Raw genomic sequence first — 21,172 nt, 5'->3', positions numbered from 1 at the left:
TGCAAAATTGTTATGGTGACTTAAGATGAGCATTCAATATTCAACACCAATTATACCACCATAATCACCTTCCCTCCACCATTTTCTCCAATTTTCCCAACCATCCCTGAAGTCTACTCCCATTGAAGCCCCTCAATAATTTATTTTATATTGCTTGTTACCAATAAATTGCTAATATATAATAAAAATATTTCCTTAGAATAAAATCAGTTTAAATTGTTGTATCTCACATGGGGACATTAAATTCTTTTAAGAGGGATTAGTAAAATCTTGATACAAATTAATCCTTCTTTGTTAATGATTTTGTTAGTCCAGATTGGTTGATTTATATGTTACATCCCATCCAATCTAGTATGCTCCTACTAGATTATCAGTGTTGTAGAGTTTGATGATGTTGCTCTAGGGCATAAAGAATATTTAATTGGGCTGTACAGGTAGAGTTGAATTTTATCTGGGAGATGTGACTGCCAAGGCTTCTGGATAAACAGGGAAGTGAGGGGAGGTAGCTAATCCTGACACTGAGAAAGCCAGGAGATTTCAGTCACAGGGACCAGTTTATTTTTTCTTGGAAGTTTGGTTCCATGATGATAAGGTCTGATTGGAGGCATGGCAGCATCTTTGGAGTATGGGAGTGAAGAGCTGCTGGACTTTGTTTGTACAGGCCTGGCTGGCCCCTCTCTGGAGTGTTGTGGATGTCTCAGCAAGGAACAGGTGTCTGCGAATTTTGTGGCAGGTTGATTCTCTTTCAAGATTTACTCATGAATCTCTGCAGCAAGGCTGGTAGATGAGATTACATAGCAGTGGAGTTGGTTCATTATGTCTGTACGTAAGTGATACCATTGGAACTTCTGTCTCCATCTATTAAAATGACATAATTACTGATTTTTTCTATTCTCATTACCTTGTGGGTGCAAGCGTGATCTTATCAGTGATCGAGTGCTCCCATTCACAATGCTAGACTAATTCATATGATAGATAATTTTACTCACTACTTCTGTGTTGTAAAGATTTCTCTGTGCGACTGGTGAAGGAGGACTAATACTCAATTATTAACCAGATGGGTATACTCAGAGCTGCAACAGGAAATTGGAGGGTCATTGTGAAGAAAGTGTGTGTAGGAGGTGTGTGGAACAGAACAGATGTCTTGAGAAGAGGCAGGGAGTGGCATCAAATTGGAGAGCAGGAGGGGAGCAGGAGGTCGCAAATATCAGGCATGTTGTCACTTGCCAGCAGAAGCAGGTTGTGGAGCACTGGCCGTTAGTTGACAATTATTTAAACATTTAATTGAAAAAACTATTGTTTCTATTTTATTATTATTCCTGTACAGATGTAATATCGATTCTGATTACCTAGTGCAGATAACATTTACTGATATCTTTATGTGTATGTTAAGATATAGGAAGAATACTAATGAATATATGTGTATTTTGCAAATTACAAAGCACTTTCCCATAGATCCTTATTTGATGAGATAGTGTGGTATCACAGGAAGAGATCTAGAAAAAACTGCTAAAAGTACATGGATAAGAAAAAAGATTACCTACAAATATCGAAATGACTTTGGACCTCAATTGTTATACTTGTACAATTAGGTTTCAGAACAAAAGCATTTTAAGAAACATACTATAAACTTTTATCTATGATACACCTTTTGCATTTTTCTCGAAACTATAATCTGCATATTGTGCATGAAACATAAAAACAAAAATAAATTGCATACATTGTATCTCTAGTTAAGATCTTAGTTAAGATCATAAGTATATGCTATTTATGGAAAGATATCCCCTGCTCATGGACTGGGGGAATTAACATTGTCAAAATGGCAATACTTCCCAAAGCATTGTACAAATTCAACCTCATATCTCTTCATTCTCAGCAATGGAAAACAAATTATCAAATGCCTCCTTTTCAGCAGGTCCGGCTTTGTGGGGAGAAACTCCAAACAATAACAGTGAGTTTTTTGTTGAAATATTGAATGTAATCAAAGTAAAGTGAAAGTAAAGTGAAATTTATCAGTTATACAGGCGGGGTGGGGGGCTGGGGAGGTGGGGGGTAGGAGGAGGTATACTGTGATTCTTGGTGGTGGAATATGTGTACTGGTGAAGGGATGGGTGTTCGAGCATCGTATAACTGAGACTTAAACCTGAAAGCTTTGTAACTTTCCACATGGTGATTCAATTAAAAAAATAAATTAAAAAAATAAAATTAAAAAATAAAATTAAAAAAAATAAAAAAATAAAAAAAATCTGATAATTGTAGGTGGGAATTGTGATAAAAAGTGGGTCCAGGAACTCATCATTATAAGGATTAGACAATCTCAACACACCACCTTTTCAACATATTCCATTAAAAAGTAATATTACAAATGTTAAAATAAAATGAAGCTGAATCACTATTTGTTATGGCTTTATAAGCTCAATGTTTGCTCTTTTTATAAATCTTCAATATTTCAAGAAAAATATTCAAATATTCACAGGAAAAATTCAATATTTTTATCTCACCTATCATGATTCCAGGATTACTTTTATTGAGTTTCACACCATTACCTAACTTAGAATGAGGGAAGTTTTTATTATGTAGTTAGTTCATTTTAGATAACAGGGATAAGCAATTGGATTTTGCATTTGGAGAGGATTTTTATTTGAATAATCTGAACCTTTGCCCTGAGGTTTAAAAAGAATTTGCAAGTCTTAGATTTTATTTGTAGTGAGAAGTCAGTTGAAATTCGTTTTGTTGACACATCAAGTAACATACACAAACAAACAATTCATATCACAAAACTGCTATGGTTTTCAGTTTATATAAAGAGAAATGCTTACTGTCTTATAAGCTTTTACTATATAAAATGGAAATTCAAGTCAGTACAATGAAGAACATTTAAGGGTTATCTCTTAAAATAAGTATTTCTGGGAATGTTTTATTTTTACTAAGAAATTCTTAGAAACTCAATGAAGTAAGTTTTGTAGAGTCTCCAATCACTATTACAAAGAAATTATGGTGTCCACACCTCAGATGATATTCAGATGAATGCAATTACATGCACCATAGTGTGATAATAAGCCTAGAGATTTTGGCGTCAGTTACTTTTTGAGGTTTAGTAATAAAAATAATACAAAATTATGCTTTTTTATTTGTGAACTGAGGGAGTTATATTTAAGAACTTCTATTGCTGTTTTAGCAAGAAGAAATCACACTCTTAAACGTATATGCACCCAATGAGGGACCAACTAAATACCTACAACAGCTGCTAAGAGACCTTAAGGATATTGTGAGCAACACAATAGTAGTTGGAGACTTCAACACCGCCCTATCACCTCTGGACAGATCAAGAAGATTAAAACTCACCAAGGAAATACTGGCTTTGAAGGAAGAAATAGAAGAGGGAGCGCTAATAGATCTATACAGGGCTTTATATCCCCCCAAAAAGGAATACACATTCTTTTCCAGTGCACATGGAACATTTTCCAGAATAGACCATGCGCTGGGCCACACAACATACCTCAACAGAATCAACAAGATAGACATTGTACCAGCCATCTTTTCAGACTATGATGCACAGAAGATAAAAGTTAATCAAGGAGAGATGCAGAAAACCAAATCAAACACCTGGAAATTAAATAGCTCAATGTTGAACAATGAGTGGTTCAGGAAGGAAATCAAGAAAGAAATCAAAAGGTGCCTGGAAACAAATGAGAATAAAGACACAAGCTACCAGAACCTGTGGGACGCAGCTAAAGCCGCATTAAGGGGAAAATTTATAGCTCTGCAAGCATATCTCAGGAAGGAAGAAAGGGCTCACATAAATAACTTGACTTCACAGCTCAAGACCTTAGAAAATGACCAACAAAAGGAGCCCAAACCAGGCAGAAGGAAAGAGATAATAAAACTTAGAGCAGAAATTAACGACATGGAAACCCAAAAGACAATCTGAAAGATCAATGAAACCAAGTGGTGGTTCTTCGAGAAAATAAACAAGATTGATAAACCACTAGCAAGACTCACAAAGAAACAGAGAGAGAACCATTATAATCTGAATCAAAATGAAAAGGTGAACATCACAACAGAAACCAAAGAAATCCAAAAGATCATCAGAGACTACTTTGGAAATCTGTATGCCACGAAACAAGAGAACCTAGAAGAAATGGTTAAATTCCTAGATTCCTATAATCTCCCAAGGTTGAACCAAGAAGACCTGGAGTACCTGAATAGTCCTATTACTCTGGAAAAAACCAGAGTGCTCAAAAACAGATGACTGGTTAAAGAAATTCTGGTATATCTGCACAATGGAATACTATGTAGCTGTCAGAAAACATGAAGTCATGAAATTTGCATATAAGTGGATCAACATGGAAAGTATCAAGCTGAGTGAAATGAGTCAGAAAGAAAGAGACATACATAGAAAGATTGCACTCATATGAGGAATATATGGTAGCTGAGAGGTACAAGCTTACAATGATGCAATTTCTGGCAGATATTTCTCTGGACTTAGTTACTAAAATACTAAAATACAGAAATCCCAAATGGTGCAGCTGCTATTGCGGCCTCTCGACCTCATATCTCTTCATTCTCAGCAATGGAAAACAAATTATCAAATGCTTTCTTTTCAGCAAGTCGACTTTGCGGGGGGAAAGTCCAAATCAATAATAATGAGTTTTTTGTTGAAATATTGAATGCAATTAAAGTAAAGTGAAAGTAAAGTGAAATTTACACATGCAGGGTGGGTTGGCTGGGGAGTTGGGGGGAGGGAGGAGGTATACTGTGATTCTTGGTGGTGGAATATGTGCACTGGTGATGGGATGGGTGTTTGAGCATTGTATAACTGAGACTTAAACATGAAAGCTTTGTAACTTTCCACATAGTGATTCAATAAAAGAATAAATTTAAAAAAAAACAAAGATGACACGGAACAAAGCAATCAAGTAGAAACAGAGATAAACAAATGGGACTATATTAAACTAAAAAGCTTCTGCCCCACAAAAGACACAGTGTCCCAAATACAAAGGCAATCTACAGAATGCGAAAGGATATTCACCCAATACCCATCTGATAAAGGGTTGATATCAAGGGTATATAAAGCACTGGTTGAACTCTACAAGAAGAAAACATCCAACCCCATCAGAAAATGGGCCGAAGAAATGAACAGAAATTTTTCCAAGGAAGAGATACAAATGGTCAAAAGGCGCATGAAAAAATGCTCTACATCACTAATCATCAGAAAGATGCAAATCAAAACAACCATGAGATACCACCTCACACCACAGAGAATGGCACACATGCAAAAGAACAAAAGCAACCGCTGTTGGAGAGGATGTGAGGAGAAAGGGACCCTTCTACACTGCTGGTGGGAATGTCAACTGGTCCAGCCCCTTTGGAAAACAATATGGATGCTTCTCAAAATATTAGAAATTGAGCTTCCATTTGATCCAGCACCATTTACAATAGCCAGAATCTGGAAAAAACCCAAGTGCCCGAGAACAGATGACTGGTTAAAGAAACTTTTTACAATAGAATACTATGCAACTATTAGAAAGGATGAAGTCATGAACTTTGCATATAAGTGGATCAACATGGAAAGTATCATGCTAAGTGAAATGAGCCAGAAAAAGAGGGACAAACATAGAAAGATTGCACTCATCTGTGGAATATAGAACAACACAGTAGGAAACTAATACTCACCAATAGTAGTATATAATACCAGGAGGTTGGCTCTATAGCTTGGAAGCTGGCCTCACACGCTGGGAGAAAGTCATCCCAGATACAGAGGGGAACACCTAGTAATATGTGATTAGAGATCCTGTGTGGGGAGGGAGATGCGTGCAGAAAGTAGATTAGAGACTGAACAGGATGACCACTCAATACCCCTATTGCAAACCACAACACCCAAAAGGAAAGAGAGATATCAAATTGGAATGCCCCGCCACAGAGGCGGGGTGGGGTGGGGAGATGGGATTGAGGGGGTAAGAGGGAAACTGGGTTCATTGGTGGTGGAGAATGGACACTGGTGGAGGGATGGGCTCTCAAACATTGCATGAGGGAAAAACAAGCATGAAAATATGTGAATCTGCAACTGTACCCTCACTGTGTCTCACTAATTAAAAACTAAATAAATTTAAAAAAAAGAACACAAATGTGAAAAAAAAAACTGGGAGTTATTTTCTTATAAAATATACCGTGAATTTACTTTAAATGTGTCTAAATTGAAAATCGCCTTATTTATGTATTTAACGTACCTCAGTGTGGGCTTGTAAATTATTATTACTAGCACGTGTTTTTTAAAGTGTACTTTTGTTATTCTCAATCCTCAGAAAATGTAGACAGTGGCTAAGAAAGAGGGAAAAGTTGGGTCAGAATGATAGTGGGGTGGAGAGAGTGTTTGCCTTGCACTCACGTCACCCAGTTTTGATCCCCAGAATCCCATAATCCCACATGGGTCCCCAGAGCACCTCAAGAGTAATTCCTGAGTGCAGAGCCAGGAGAAATTCTTGAGAATCGCTGGGTGTGACCAAAAAGCTAAAAAGAATAGTAAAAAAGGGAAAAAAGGAAAGAAGATAAAGGAAACTTTACCCGTTTCTTTTATTTTCTTCACAGCGTTTCCATCATCCTGAAAATGCACATAAGACTCATTCTGAGAAATGTGTGCACTTATGTGTCCATTTCTTTCACCACACCCAATGATATAAAAATAATAAGCCTTATAGTGCTCTACAGTCACGTAAATCCATAGTGTTGAATAGAAATGGAAGTTTGGTCAATATCTGACCAATCATAGCAACTGCTTTAGTATTTAAACTAGGAGTTTCAGTATTCCAGATGGCATGTCACTGTGGAATGTTTATTCAGGGATTCAAAACTGCATCTCACAATAACACAATGAGGAAGTAAGAAGGAATTTGGACAATTAATCATCAGTGTGGTTAAAAATTATTTTTTATTTTGCTTATTTAATAGTACCAATTTTAAGCTTGCAATGCTGCTATTATCATACCCAGCACCAACAACCAGAGTGCCTAAATCCCTTCACTGTTATCCCTGGGTCCTTTCCTGTCATGATACTTTCAGATTAGAGAGACATATCTTAGGGTGTATTTCCACCTGTTTAAATTCATAGATCAGATTAACAAATTTTAGACTATGGAAAGACATGTGTTCAACAAACTTTTTTATTTTTAGTTATACCAATTTTTCTCAAGCTTTAATAGGGTGTATTTCAACCTCAGCATTCACCTGAGAGAACGCTGTCCCTACTTTGTTTCTTTATACTCCACATATGAGTGAGTTTATCAGTTATTTGTTATTTTATTTATTATACACTTCACCTAGCATTATTTATCTCCAATTTTACCCACCCACATTGCAGCAAGCCACAAAATTTTATTTTCTCATAACTGAGTAATTTAAATATATGCATATGTATTCATACATACATACATATATACATGCACACTACAATTTCTGTATTCACACATCTGTTTTTTGGCACTTCAGCTGTTTCCACATCTTGGCTATTGTCAGGTCAGTGCAGCTCTGACTGATAGAAGTTCCTTGAGCAGTATCTGACCAAACCTGGTAAGACACTGATTCACTAGAATGGCCTCCTGAAATAGTTTTATTTTAATGAAACGGAATGAAACATAACATTCCACACCCTCTAAGCTATTATTTATAAACTAGGCATGTCTTCATAATTTTTCTTACCTCATCATATTGTATATCAATGGTCATCCATAATTTTAGATAGGTTCTGTACAGCTCATAAACACACATACATCTTTTTAAAAACACATCCTCATCAAATTTGTTATCAATTCCTGGGTCACCTTGGTTTTTATTTCTTAGAGAATTTTTGAATGTAATAAGCTAAAGATGGGCTAGGGTAATCATACATATAGGAACGTGCTTGTCTTGCATGCTGTCAACCTGAGTTTGATCCCTAGAACTACATATGGTTCCCTGAGCCTTGCCAGCAATAATCCCTTAGCATAGAGCCCGAAGTAAATTCTGAGTACAGCCAGGTATTGCGCCCAAAGCAATACATAAATATGCTTGAGAAAAATTGGTATAACTAAAAATAAAAAAGTTTGTTGAACACATGTCTTTTCATAGTCTAAAATTTGTTAATATGATCTATGAATTGAAAAAGAAGATATACAAATATTCTATATTGTTATTTAAGGAAGCTTTGTTTAAAGAAATTGTAGGCAACATTTTTGAAAAAGCTGCTATCATGGTAAGAATTTGCAATCAGGAATTTGTGTTTAATACTTTATTGTATGAATAACTTGCTGTATGACTGTAAGTACTCAATTAACATCTATAAGTCTAACCTATCAAAGTCTCCTGCAAAGTTATTGTGGAGAAATAAATGAGCAAAAGTATGTAAGAATTTGTGACAGGAATTGTTGGAAGTCCTCAGGGACTATTCCTGGCTCTGGGCTCAAGAGTGACCCTTGGAAGCTCTTGGGGTACTATATGCAATGATAGGGGTTAAATCAAGATTGCTTGCACGTTAATCAAGTGTCTTAGTTCTGTACTATATGTTTACTCAAAGTATGTAAAATTATTTTATGTACTAAATTTATTGTGCAAATTTAATAATTGCCCTAAATGTGGAGAAGTTGTTTTGTAAAGCACAATAGTATCCAGGGTCTAGAATGTTTTTTCTTGAAAGCTTTAATTTTGGTAAATGGTTATTGAGAGAGTTAATTGCATTACTCCAACTTAAACTATTTTCTGCCTCCTTAGAACTGCTACATAGAGTATTAGGGAATTTTTTTAAAAGTAAGAATCCATATAACATAATGTAGACAGTTAAATGAAGCTGAATAGACTATTAAAAATACCCTAAAATTTTAACTTGAGCTTTTATTTGCTAAGCATGTGCTCACATACAATAACTGATGAGGCTTAGTGTAGTTTTATTTGATTCAAGTTGAACAGATATCCTTTAAACAGAAGGGTGCTGGAGCTTTCCCTGTAGCTCTGTGGTGATAAAATTTTTTTTCTGCAGTCACTGAGCTGGTGCTTAGACAAATAAAAACATCTGTGAGCACAGTGAGAAGATTGTGAGAAGATCCTCAGGGTCTTAGAATATTGACGCTGCAGCTGTTATATTGAGAAGCAGTTGGAAATACTTTGTTACTCCATGTGAAACCACAGGTTTACTTACTAAAGGATTTTTACTTTCTTTGTAAGGGTAATTTGTGTTATAAGTAGTTATAGTGTATATCAATGATGGGTTAGTGGCACAGATTCTACCAAACAGTACACAGACACACATATATATGTATATGTGCATATACATATATATAGTGAGAGTACAAGAGTACTTGTCTTAGTGTAGTAAATGGAACAGGGACCTTGTATTGTCTACTTTGTCTAATACCCCAAGGGAAAATATATTCTGTAGAAAATCTTAAAGATTAAATTTTAGATTTTAGATTTCAGGTTTTCTTTTTAGAGAATCAACTGATGTACATTTGCATATTTGATTTTGAGGAATTTTAAGTCTCCATAAAAATACCAAGTGACAGGTAGAAGCACCTCTTGTATTTTGGAAATGATATAAATACTTAAATCATATTTAGGCTTGTGAATTGGGCAATAGGCAAGATCACATTAGGAATAATTCCTTTATTAATATTTAAATCATAATGATATATTCTAGTAAAGATTTTTTCACCCAGTAGTAAAATAATACTAAAAAACAAAAAATATTTCAAAGAAAATTCTGTATAGGATAATAATCTAAAATTTTCATAAACTTATGTGAAAAGGAGAAATTATCTGAAGATATTTTAACAGCTGTAGTTTGTCCTTAACAAATTCTAAGATAAATCCACCTATGTATTGCTCTTTCCCTCAAAAGATGAAGTACGTACTTCAAGTCTTGTATAAAGTGTGAAATGTGTGGGTGGAGAAAGGACGTAATATTAGATAATACAGTACTGATTTCATTGAAGGGTTGATTTATTATTTTCCATATGTATACCAACTGCTTTATTTGAATAGTTCTATTTTCCATGAGTTTTCATTGTACCTTTATTAAATATTTGGCTAAACTTGTATGTTTTAGTCAAATATTTCATTATTTAATTGAATATATAGATTTTAGGAAAAGGTACTCTTTTATGAGTTATTTTTAAGGTAATTTTTAAGGTAACTTGTTAAGTAATTGTAAGTAATTTTTAAAATAACTTGTAAATTTTAAGGTAACTTTCCAGTTTATTTAAAGTGGAATTTTTTGGGGAAAGTGTTTTATAAAAAAAATTGACCTTAACCTCAAAATTACTTTCAGAAACTTTACCTCATTATTTTGAAAATTGATTGAGTTCACTGAACTATTAAGAGCACAATTAAATTCCAACAGCAGCAACAATAATTTGTGAAATTTGGTTGAAAATGTTAGCCAGTTATTATTCATTCTATACAGGTATACAAATGTAGAAGGAAATGTTAAGTGGTAAATTAGCCACTAATTTATTTAATTTGTAAACTGAATATGTTCTCAAATGGGTTCTGTTTGTAATTACTGTTTATGGTCACAGAAGAGTGCATCTTTTAAAATGGTAGAGGAAATTAATCAGTTTAGGTTGCCTAGTAACTAAAAGGATTCTACTGCTTTTGTTATACACCAATGTTTAGAAATATGTTTATGGGCTGCAAAGTTTAATTACTCAATAATGAAAAAGAGCTTGTGATACCTAAGTGCCAAAATAACAAAGTCTGTTGAATGCTTTAATGCTGAATAACAAGCTTTAATGAGTTATGGTTGTCATGACATTTTTGTGGGGATCAAGAAAGAGCTCTATCAAAAGTACACAGATTGGAAGATGGTATACTCATGTTCTCAAGGTAATCATCTTGAATTTTATTTTTAACAAACATGGAAAATAAGATTTCAAAATGCTGGACGAAAAATGCAAGTCCCTTTATGACCATATGTGGTTGTAATCTCACATTATACCAAAACTAATTGTTTAGGGGATCACACCATTGAACAATGTCTTTCATTATATTTCTTGGTAATGTTTATGTTAGGGGCTCACTTCGCTGACACTTGTGGCATTTTCAACGTGATATACAAGAAAATGTAACAGTATCTTAGTAAATTACATCTTGTGAGGCATAGTAGCCATTTCAAATTATTTAATAAAGAGAAACCTGTCAGTGTCTTTAGTTTTTAAAAAGTCATGGTGTTTAATTTTTTTAAAAAAATGAAAACTTGGGGGCCGGAGCGATAGCACAGTAGGTAGGGCGTTTGCCTTGCATGAGGCCGACCTGGGTTCAATCCCCGGCATCCCATATGGTCCCCTGAGCACTGCCAGGAGCAATTCCTGAGTGCAAAACCAGGAGTAACCCCTGAGCATCACTGGGTGTGACCCAAAAAAAAGCAAAAAAAAAAAAAAAAAAAAAAAAAAAAAAAAAAATGAAAACTTATGTTGAACCAATAAATACATTCAATTGCTGACAGTGGACAGACTTATCTCTCTCAACATTTTTCTAAAGAAATCTGTAATCCTTTCAACGGTGTAGTATTCCAATGTGGATATATATGCACATATATATCACGTGATCATAATCCACTTATACATCATTGGACACCTAGGTTGATTTCATATCTTTGCTACTGTACTAAGTGCTGCATGAATAATTGTGTACATATGTCTTTTTTAATAAGTGTTTTTGTGTTTGGGGATAGATACTCAGAAGTGGAATTGATAGATATTATTCTTAATTTATTGAGATAGCTTCATATTATTTTTCATAATGGTTGAACAAGGAAACATTCCTATTAGCTTTAGAGTTCTTTCACCATACCTCCACCAACACAGATAATTCTCAGTATTTTTATATGAGTCATTTTTACTGGTGTGAGATGGCATCTCATTGTCATCTTGTTCGGATTTCCCTAATAAGTGATGATGAGCATTTTTCATTTCTGTTGGCTTTCTCTTGATTTTCCACAGAGAAGTCCTTGTTCATTTCCTCTTCCCATTTTGGTAGAATTTTGGTGCTTTTTACAATTATTTTAAATTTCTGGGAGGGGTTGGGTCACACCTGGTGATGCACAGGGTTTACTCCTGGCTCATGCACTCAGGAACTACTCCTGGTGGTCCTCGGGGGACCATATGGGATGCTGGGAATTGAGCCTGGGTTGGCCTCATGCAAGGCAATGCCCTACCGACTATGCTAACACTCCAGCCCCAATTATTTTAATTTTTTAAAAAATTTTTATCATCATGAGATACACCATTACAAAGTTGTTCATGATTCAACTTCAGTGATATATGTTCCAACAGTCATCCTTTCACAAATGCACAATTTCCACCACCAATGTCCCCAGTTTACCTCCTGCTTGCTCCCCAACACCTATATCTGCAGCCTGCCTCTAATGACACACACTCCTCTCTCTCGCTTTTAGTCCTCTTATTTTCTTTTTAGACACTGTGTCTTGGAATACTGTCACTGAAAGTTTATGAAGCATATAGTTTTACCTCCTTTCAGCACTTATTTTTCCACCAGAGTGATCATTTTCAACTATCATTGTCATAATGGTTCATTATCTGCCCTAACTGCACTCCTGCGCTCCCTTTTTGGCAAGCTTGCTACCATGGAACAGTCCTCCTGGCCCTTGTTCTGTCTCTGGGTACTGTTCACATATTATGTTGGGTTTCTTTGTTTGTATTCCATAAACGAGTGAAATCATTCTATGTCCCTCTGAATGATTTCAGAATGATAGTACCCATTTCCATTTATAAGCAAATTTCATGTCTTTATTTTTTTCCTACTAGGGGGTAGTAGTCCATGTTCTTGGGCCATGTTCCCAGATTCTGGCTATTGTGAACAGTGTTGAAATGAACATAAGATTGAAGACGGCTTTTCTGCAGTGTTTTGGGGCCACTATGGATTATTTCCAGGAGGAATTGCTGGGTATTATGCAAGCTCAATTTCTAGGTTTTTGAGAAATGTCCACACTGTTTTCCAGAAAGGCTGGACACTGGTATTCCCATGAGCAGTGAAGGAGAGTCTCTTAATTTCAGCATCCAGGTCAGCACTTGTTCTTCTCAATCTCTGCCAGTCTCAGTGGCATGAGATGATATCTCATTGTTTTTATTTGTATTGTTCTTATAATTAGTGATAGCACCTTTTAATGTTCCTTTCGACTAATTTTATTTCTTGAGGGAGTTTCTGTTCATCTCTTCTTCTAATGTTTTGATAGGTTTAGTTTTTTTTGTTGTTGTTGTAAAGTGTCTCTTCATTGGTGCTTTTAGCCCATTGATATTGACATAGATTGTAGTTATGGAGCTTTGTGCCATCTTCAAGAGTTTGATGGGGGGGCTGTCTTGTCCTAAAGTATCCCATTTTCGGGGGCTGGAGTGATAGCACAGCAGGTAGGGCCTTTGCCTTGCACGCGGTCATTCCGGGTTCGATTCCCAGCATCCCATATGGTCCCCCGAGTAACGCCAGGAGTAATTACTGAGTGCTTGAGTCAGGAGTAATGCCTGAGCATCGCTGGGGTGACTCAAAAAGAAAAAAAAGTATCCCATTTATTTCTTCTTGTAACAATGGTTTTGATTTTCTGAATTCCTAAGTAGACATTTTTCTGTGAAATTGTTTATTGTTCCTTCAACTCTGAATAAGAGCCTGGCTAGGTAAAATAATTCTTGGTGAGGCTTTCATTTCATTGAGTTTTTTCACTATATCCCACCACTATCTTTGGGTCTGAGGGTTTCATCTAATAAATTTGCTGTAAATCTTCAGGATGCTCTTTTGCATATAATTTCCTTCTTTGTTCTTGGTACTTTTAGTATTCAATCTCTATATATGATTTTTGTTATTCTGATTAAGGTGTGTCTTGGAGTAATTTTATTTGGATTTCTTTTAGCTGGTAACCATCTGCTGTCCTGGAACTGGGTGCATGCACTTCTTAGCTTTGAAAACTTCTCAGCAATGATGGTTTTGACTGTTGCTCCTTCATCAGGGCTGTGTTCCTGCCCCTCTGGGACCCAGATTCCTATGTTGTTCCTCTTCAATTCATGCCAAAGTTATCTTACTATTTGTTGGTTTATATTGAGGTTTTCTTTTATATCTGTTGTTGTCTGGAGATTTTCTGCACCTCATCTTGGAGCTCACTGATTCTGTCCTAAACTCCTGTAACTGCTGCTGAATTTTTATTTCAACTACCACTTTTCCAGATCTGTTATTTAAAAAATATCATTTCTGTTTTCATGTCCTCTTGTGTTTTATTGGCAGTGCATTTCATGGTTTCTTTGAGCTCCTTATACATCTTCAACAATTCCTCTCTAAATTCCTTATCAGAGAATTTATAATGTTTATTATTTTTGGCTGAGTGTTTTGGGTTAGCATCTTTACTTACTAATCATGATGGGTTTCTGCATTATTTTACCATTGTGACCTTTTCAGTTCAGAGTTGCTTCTTGTGTATTATTGTGTGGTTGGGTGCCTACAGTTAGGATGCCTTTGTATGTTATGTTGAATTCCTGAGAATTGAAGAAATGACTGACCATGGAGCAAAGCACTCTTTTGGGCAGGAGCCAATCGTGACCTAGGGGACAAAAATGGCAATCCTGAGTAAATTGCAGTTTCCAAGGAGGTTGTTGAATTTTTTTTTGTTTTTGATCTTTGGAGTACTTGTAATTAATCAGAAAATAAAACATATTGGCAATCAGCAATTGCCATTCAATCGAAGAGAAATTACATGGTAATTTGTGTTGTGTAAAATATTTTATTACAGAGCTCAGGAATGAAATAAGTGTTTAATCAGGAGTACTATATTACAATGATGGACATTTTATCATACAGCAATTAAGTGGTCATCCAAATGGCAGCTTCCACATACTTGTGTTGATTTTTATGTAGATATATGTTCATGCTTGTAAAATTCTTAAAGAATATGGTGGGGCTGGAGCGATAGCACAGAGGATAGGGCATTTGCCTTGCGCGCAGCCAACCCGGGATCAATTCCCAGTATCCCATGTGGTCCCCTGAGCACCGCCAGGAGTAATTCCTGAGTCCAGAGCCAGGTGTAACCCCTGAAAATCTCCGGGTGTGACCCAAAAGGGAAAAAAAGAATATGGCAAGATAATCCTAGGACCAATTTTTCTCAACTTTATACAAAGTCTTCCACACACAGTCTAAAATAGTGTCAGAAATTTGGTCTTTGAAAGGAAATACAAGAACTTTAGCATTAAAAGTTTCTTACTACAGAGGATCATTAGGTATAAATGTAAGAATAAGTTATTTTACTACTTATTATTCATATGGAGGTCTACCCATTGCAAAGCACTTTTCATAATATTGTTATTAATACAGAAAGAATCTAGAACAAGTAATTTTTCCTCATTTGAAAACCAAAGACATAGGATTTTGATTTTTATTAACTGATAAATTTAAACAGGTTTGGAAGTAGATTTATACAAATAACCTCACTAAACTATGGATAGTAAATTCAAATCATAGATCAAAAAACATCTCAATCACTATACCATAAGCTCTTCAAAGGCAGAATATGTTTCATATTATTAATTTATCTATAAAAAGAAAACCAAACCCTTCTATCATTAATATTGTATTTTCTTTTTTCCTTTACTTTTTAATTGAATCACAGTTACACTGTTACAATGTTGTTCATGATTTGGTTCCAGTCATACATTATTCGAACACCTGTCCCTTCACCAGTGCACATTTCCCACCACCAATGTCCCCAGTTTCCCTCCCTAACCCTAATGCTAGCATCATGATCCCACCACCTTAAACGGAAATATAATACATGTTTGTTTACTAGAAAACTGAGTAAACATTTTTATCACTGTGTATGTGTAAATCTAGAAATCTTCATCCTTTAAAGAGTAGTTAATCTTGTAGCACTATTTAGAGAGTGACAACTATGTCTACTCATATCCCTATTTAATATAATACTTGTAAATTTGAGTAAATTTCATGTCGAAGTTTCTATAATTGTTATGAGTTCAGGACTTAAATAGCATCACGTAATTAATGCAACTCGCTTGCTATTCACGTGGCCAAGAACAACAGAACAATTTAAGTAGTATTTGCATGCTTTAGCTATAGTAAAGCAGTGTTCCTTATTGTCGTTGACTAAAAAGTAACTTTTTATTGAATAGTTGCTAAACACCATGAGTATTGCTAAACACCATGAGTATTTCCAAGGATACAGCAACAGATAAAGCAAAATTAGACATGTATTAAAATTACATAGCATTTATTTTCCAATTGTGCAATCTCACTACCACAGCAACATCATAAAATTATAGACGGGGACGTTACCGGTGCTGCTCTCCACCGAGATGTACCCAAGTGGCTGCACGTGTGCGACCTCTCCGTTGCTGGATGACCATGATCCCGGAGGCCAGCTAAACTTTTTTTGGTACCAGAAGCTTCTTGCAGAAATGTCTCTAGACTGTGAACTAAGCCACAACCCCATGCCGCCCCAGAGGGGAAAGGTTTTTTCTCTCCGCTTTTCCTTTCCATGGGGGAAGGCATGGAGACCGCCATCTTATAAGGACCACTAAAGAGAGGTACAAGTTTGCAATGTTGCAATTTCTGGCAGAAATTCCCCTGAACTTAGTTACTAAAATGCTAAAATACAGAAATCCAAACCCTCATTTGCTCTTCATTCTCAGCAATGGAAAACAAATGATCCTTTTCAGCAGGTCTGATTTTGGGGGGAAAACTCCAAACAATAATAGTGAGTTTTTTGTGGAAATATTGAATGTAATCAAAGTAAAGAGAAATTAAGTGAAAATTATCAGCAACACAGGGGGGTGGGGGTGGTAGGAGGGAAGGTATACTGGGGTTCTTGGTGGTGGAATATGTGCACTGGTGAAGGGATGGGTGTTCGATCATTGTATAACTGAGACTTAAGCCTGAATGCTTTGTAACTTTCCACAAAGTGATTCAATAAAAAAAAATATGCAAGGCATATTGTCAGCCAGTTGAACTGCATCTCTAACCTTTATAAAGCCATTCTTTGGTGGTAAAATCTGATAACGCTTATCTCCAAATATCTTTATTAAGGAATTTCTTTTACTTAGAGTATATACTTCAGAAAACTGTATTCAGATACAAGAATGATTTTCTGTGATAGAAAGTAATTGTAAGATTGGTTCCCAAAGAATTGTAGAGGGTCCAGAAATAGAGTAACGTATATGAGGCACTTGCATTGCATGTAGCCCACTTGAGTTCAGTCCCTGAACATTACCAGAAATGGCCCCAAATCAAAATTAAATAACAACAACAAAAAGAAAAAATAAATAAATAACTAAAATTATAGAGTGAAAAGGTTCTTAAAATGGAGAATATGATCCATGTAGTCCATAGCATATGTCATGGGTGCTAGTAAATGAGTTGTTAAGTAAACTATAAATTCTCCAATGTAAATCTGATGGTGGAAAATTGGAGTTATTTTTTTAAAAAAAATTATTAGTGAATCACTGAGATATAGTTACAAACTTATGAACTTTCGTGCTTGCATTTCAGTCATACAGTAATCATTTACCCATTCCCGCCACCAGTGCCCATTCTCCTCCACCAATGTTCCCAGTATCCCTCCCACCCCCCCACCCCATCCCCTACCACCCCACTCTGCCTCTGGGCAGGGCAGGGCATTCCCTTTTATTTTCTCTCCTTTTGGGTGTTGTAGTTCGGAATAGAGGTATTGAGTGGCCTTCATGTTCGCTCTATGGTCTACTTCCGGCACGGAGTTCTTTTAAGTCATTTAATTTATGGTAGAACCTCCAGACTAATATCTCCTAGACCTAATCCAGCTTATTATTTTAAAAAATATTTATTTCAAGTTATAAGATAGACCAAAAATTTTGGAACAACTAGCTAAAGTATGTAGCTTTCAAAGAATATTATCAACATTTGACTTTGTATGCAAATGGAGAAATCATCAGGGCACTTACTTCTGGATGCTACCCGTGTGAAAGTAATCATCAGAATGAAGGCAGCACTGAAATATTTATACTGAGAAACAAAATGACAAGGATTAATCAGGAATCAGGTATACTTGAAGTTAGTTTATAGATTGATTTCTGACAATGCAAAGGAAAATAGCAGGAGGAAAAAATGTATAAGTTTGGGAGCCAGAGAAATAACATAGAATATAATACACTTGCTTTATGTGTGGTTGACGTGAGGTTTGGTCACCGTTACATGATATGGTACTCCAAGCTTGCCAGGAGTGATCCCTGGACACAGAGCCAAGGCAGGTGCCTTGCACGCAGTCAACCTGGGTTCCTTCCTTGGAGTTGCATATGGTCTCTGGAGGTGTAATCACTGAGCATAGCCAAGTGTGATCCCTAAATCAAAAGAAGCAAATTATACATTTGATGAGGTATACCCAGAAAATAATAACTTCTTACAATAACTGGCTATAACTTCATAAATGTAAATTGATTTTCTAATTCTTTCAGATATTTTAAATGAGTAGCATCTACCTCTTTTTATCACTGTTCTACCTGAGTATTATCTCTTCAATCCTTCTTAAAAGAGTTAGGAAACCATAAAACTAGACAAACTCTAACAGGATAATAGTACAAAATAAATCAATTATGACTGAAAATAGTGCAGAAAGGAAGCTAATTTATATGAGTCAGACATTAAATATGAAAAACAGAATTTCATGGTATGTTGTCATACTAAAAATAATTGAGTAACTGTACCTCAGTTTAAGGCTCTTAAAATAGTCTTCACTGAAAAATTTTACTTCATTTTGTTTGCCATTGCATTTTTGACAGAGTAAGTTTTAACTTAAAATTTTTTCTCAACTAAGAGTAATTTTTGAAATGTTTTTATATGAAATGCATACGTTTTGTAGCTTGGTTTTTTTACCACAGCATTTTACAGCATTTTGCAAAATGCCCTATAACTCAGGTTTATAAGCTAAATTTCTACTAAGTTTGTTTTATATCTTAGGCATATACTTGAAATATTTTGGGTAATTGGAAAGCAACTTAATATTGGAATTCAATATCTTGTACATTTCTTCATTGTGGTGACAGCTTCCAAGTGATGTTTTCACTGTACTTATTGTATTATTATGTGGGACAGAAAAGTAAGGTATTGTATAAGAAACTACAGTACATACACACAACGGAATACTTCTCAGGCACAAGACTAGATAATGTCATGGAATTTGCTGCAAAGTGGATGGATCCTGACAATATCATGTTAAGTAAAATCAGTCAGAAGGAGTAAAACAGACTAAGAATCATCTCTCTCCTATATGGATATAAAGAAACTTCCTAGGGCAACATCAAATGTCAATAGCAATAGAAACAAAGAACAGGATAACTGGTCTTCAGTAGGAAGTTTGCCATTGGGCTGGGGGTTGGGGGAAAAGTTAGGGAAGGGAACACTAAGAAAATAGTAGAGGGGAAATGTACCTGCTGCAACAATGGGCTGGATGGTGGGAGTGAAAATGGAGACAGTGGTAGGGGATTGTGAACACTGGTGAAGTGTTTGATATTGGTACAATGTACACCTATAGCACAAACATAAATATCTTTGTAACTTTGTAATTCAGAATGATTCAATTTTTAAAAAGTAAGATACTGACTTTTAAAATTTGTACATTTTTTAATATTTTATTAAAGCACAGTGATTTGCAAAGGTAATCACAGTGAATTTTAGACATATGTTACAGCCCTGATCCCACCACCAGTATCAGCTTCTCTCCGTCAACGTTTCCAGGTTCCCTCTTCTATGGCCCAACACATCTTCCTATGCACCTTTTTAAAGTTTGGTTACTAAAGAAGATGCTAACTTTAACTCAACATTTTGTAGATTAAAATTTGTAGTTGTAATTCGTGATCTGCTCACACGAGGGCATAGTAGAAATGGAATGGATTAGCTTTATGCTATATATATATATATATATATATATATATATATATATATATATATATATACTTAGTCTCACCTCCTCCGTTACAAATACCTACATGAAGAAAGAGCCCAGTTGGAAAGTGGCAACTTTTATTAGTACACCCATTCTAAGACTTCTAATTATATGGCCCCGTTTGAAAAAATATTACTGAGAAAATTCTACTGGAGTGAAAGAAGGGAAACTCTTTGATATTCGTGGGCTTCCAATGCCGTAGAAATGTTGATGAACATCAGGTTATCTTTTTCTTTGATTTTTTTTCTTTCTTTTTGAAGGTTTTGTTAATAATTTTTTGGTACCTCACCTGTCAATGCTCATGGCTTACGTCCAGTTCTGTGTTCAGGGATCATTTGTGACAGGACTCAGGTTTCCATATGGGATGCTGGAGTTGAACCTGTTCTGCCACATGCAAGGCAAATGCATTACCCACTGTACTATCCCGCTGGCTCTAAGCATCAGTTCTTAGCTTACAACCCTTCACATTTTAGGTGCTAGGCAGAGTTATTTCATATGCTATACAATCTTAGTTCTGTAAGTCACTATCACAGGTCTAAGTAGCGTGTATTTATAATAGGAATAAAGTAAATATAGCATTAAGAGTCTGGAATAATTTTGTGTTTCACCAACAGGTAAATTGTATTAAAATTTTTGGCTTGCAAATGGAATAAAAACTAGAAACTGATCTATTATGACTTGAATCTGTGTTATAGCAAACTTCAAAAATTCAGTGATAAGGAAAATATAGTTCTTAGTAATCACTTAAAAGGTTTTACAAAATTATATCGCTTTGATTGTTAAATATTATTTATAGTGCAAATGCTGCAAATGATGGTATATCCTAAAAGGTGTAACTTTAAACTTTATCTTTGTTTCAACAGCTTAAAGTCTGGCAGGCTTCCCAAACATTCTCTTGGAATGTCACAGGACAATGCATATCTTCTGCCTCATTCAGTCCCAAATCTCATGTCACCGGAACTTACCACTCAAACAGGTAATAAAATCCTTCTGATAAAAAAAAAAAAACTTTGGCTCTTTACACTGGCCAGCATTGGAAACAAATTTATTTTGCTTTCTTTCATCCTTCAGAGCTTTTCAAGCTCTACCAGAGGTTAAATTGCTGAGTTTTTGGAGTATGCACAAAAGTAATTTTGTTTTTCAAATGATACAAATAAAATAGACATGAATTTTATTAAAAAATTTCATTTTCCTGCAGGAAATATCACTCAAAGAACTATTTGCCTG

At 35.4% G+C, this 21,172-nt stretch overlaps 1 protein-coding gene across 1 annotated transcript in view; it reads left to right on the top strand.

Annotated features, from left to right (window-relative positions):
- The window catches only part of DACH2 (dachshund family transcription factor 2), a 299,991-nt gene that overhangs the window by 112,829 nt on the left and 165,990 nt on the right, over positions 1–21,172 (top strand). Inside the window, exon 2 of the mRNA XM_055121151.1 lies at positions 20,809–20,921. Coding sequence (XP_054977126.1) covers positions 20,809–20,921 — 113 coding nt within the window. The remainder of the gene's footprint in view (positions 1–20,808; positions 20,922–21,172) is intronic.

This window comes from Sorex araneus, chromosome X (assembly GCF_027595985.1).
Source record: "Sorex araneus isolate mSorAra2 chromosome X, mSorAra2.pri, whole genome shotgun sequence".
Classification (NCBI taxonomy): domain Eukaryota; kingdom Metazoa; phylum Chordata; class Mammalia; order Eulipotyphla; family Soricidae; genus Sorex; species Sorex araneus.
This window is presented reverse-complemented; position numbering and strand designations above follow the sequence as displayed.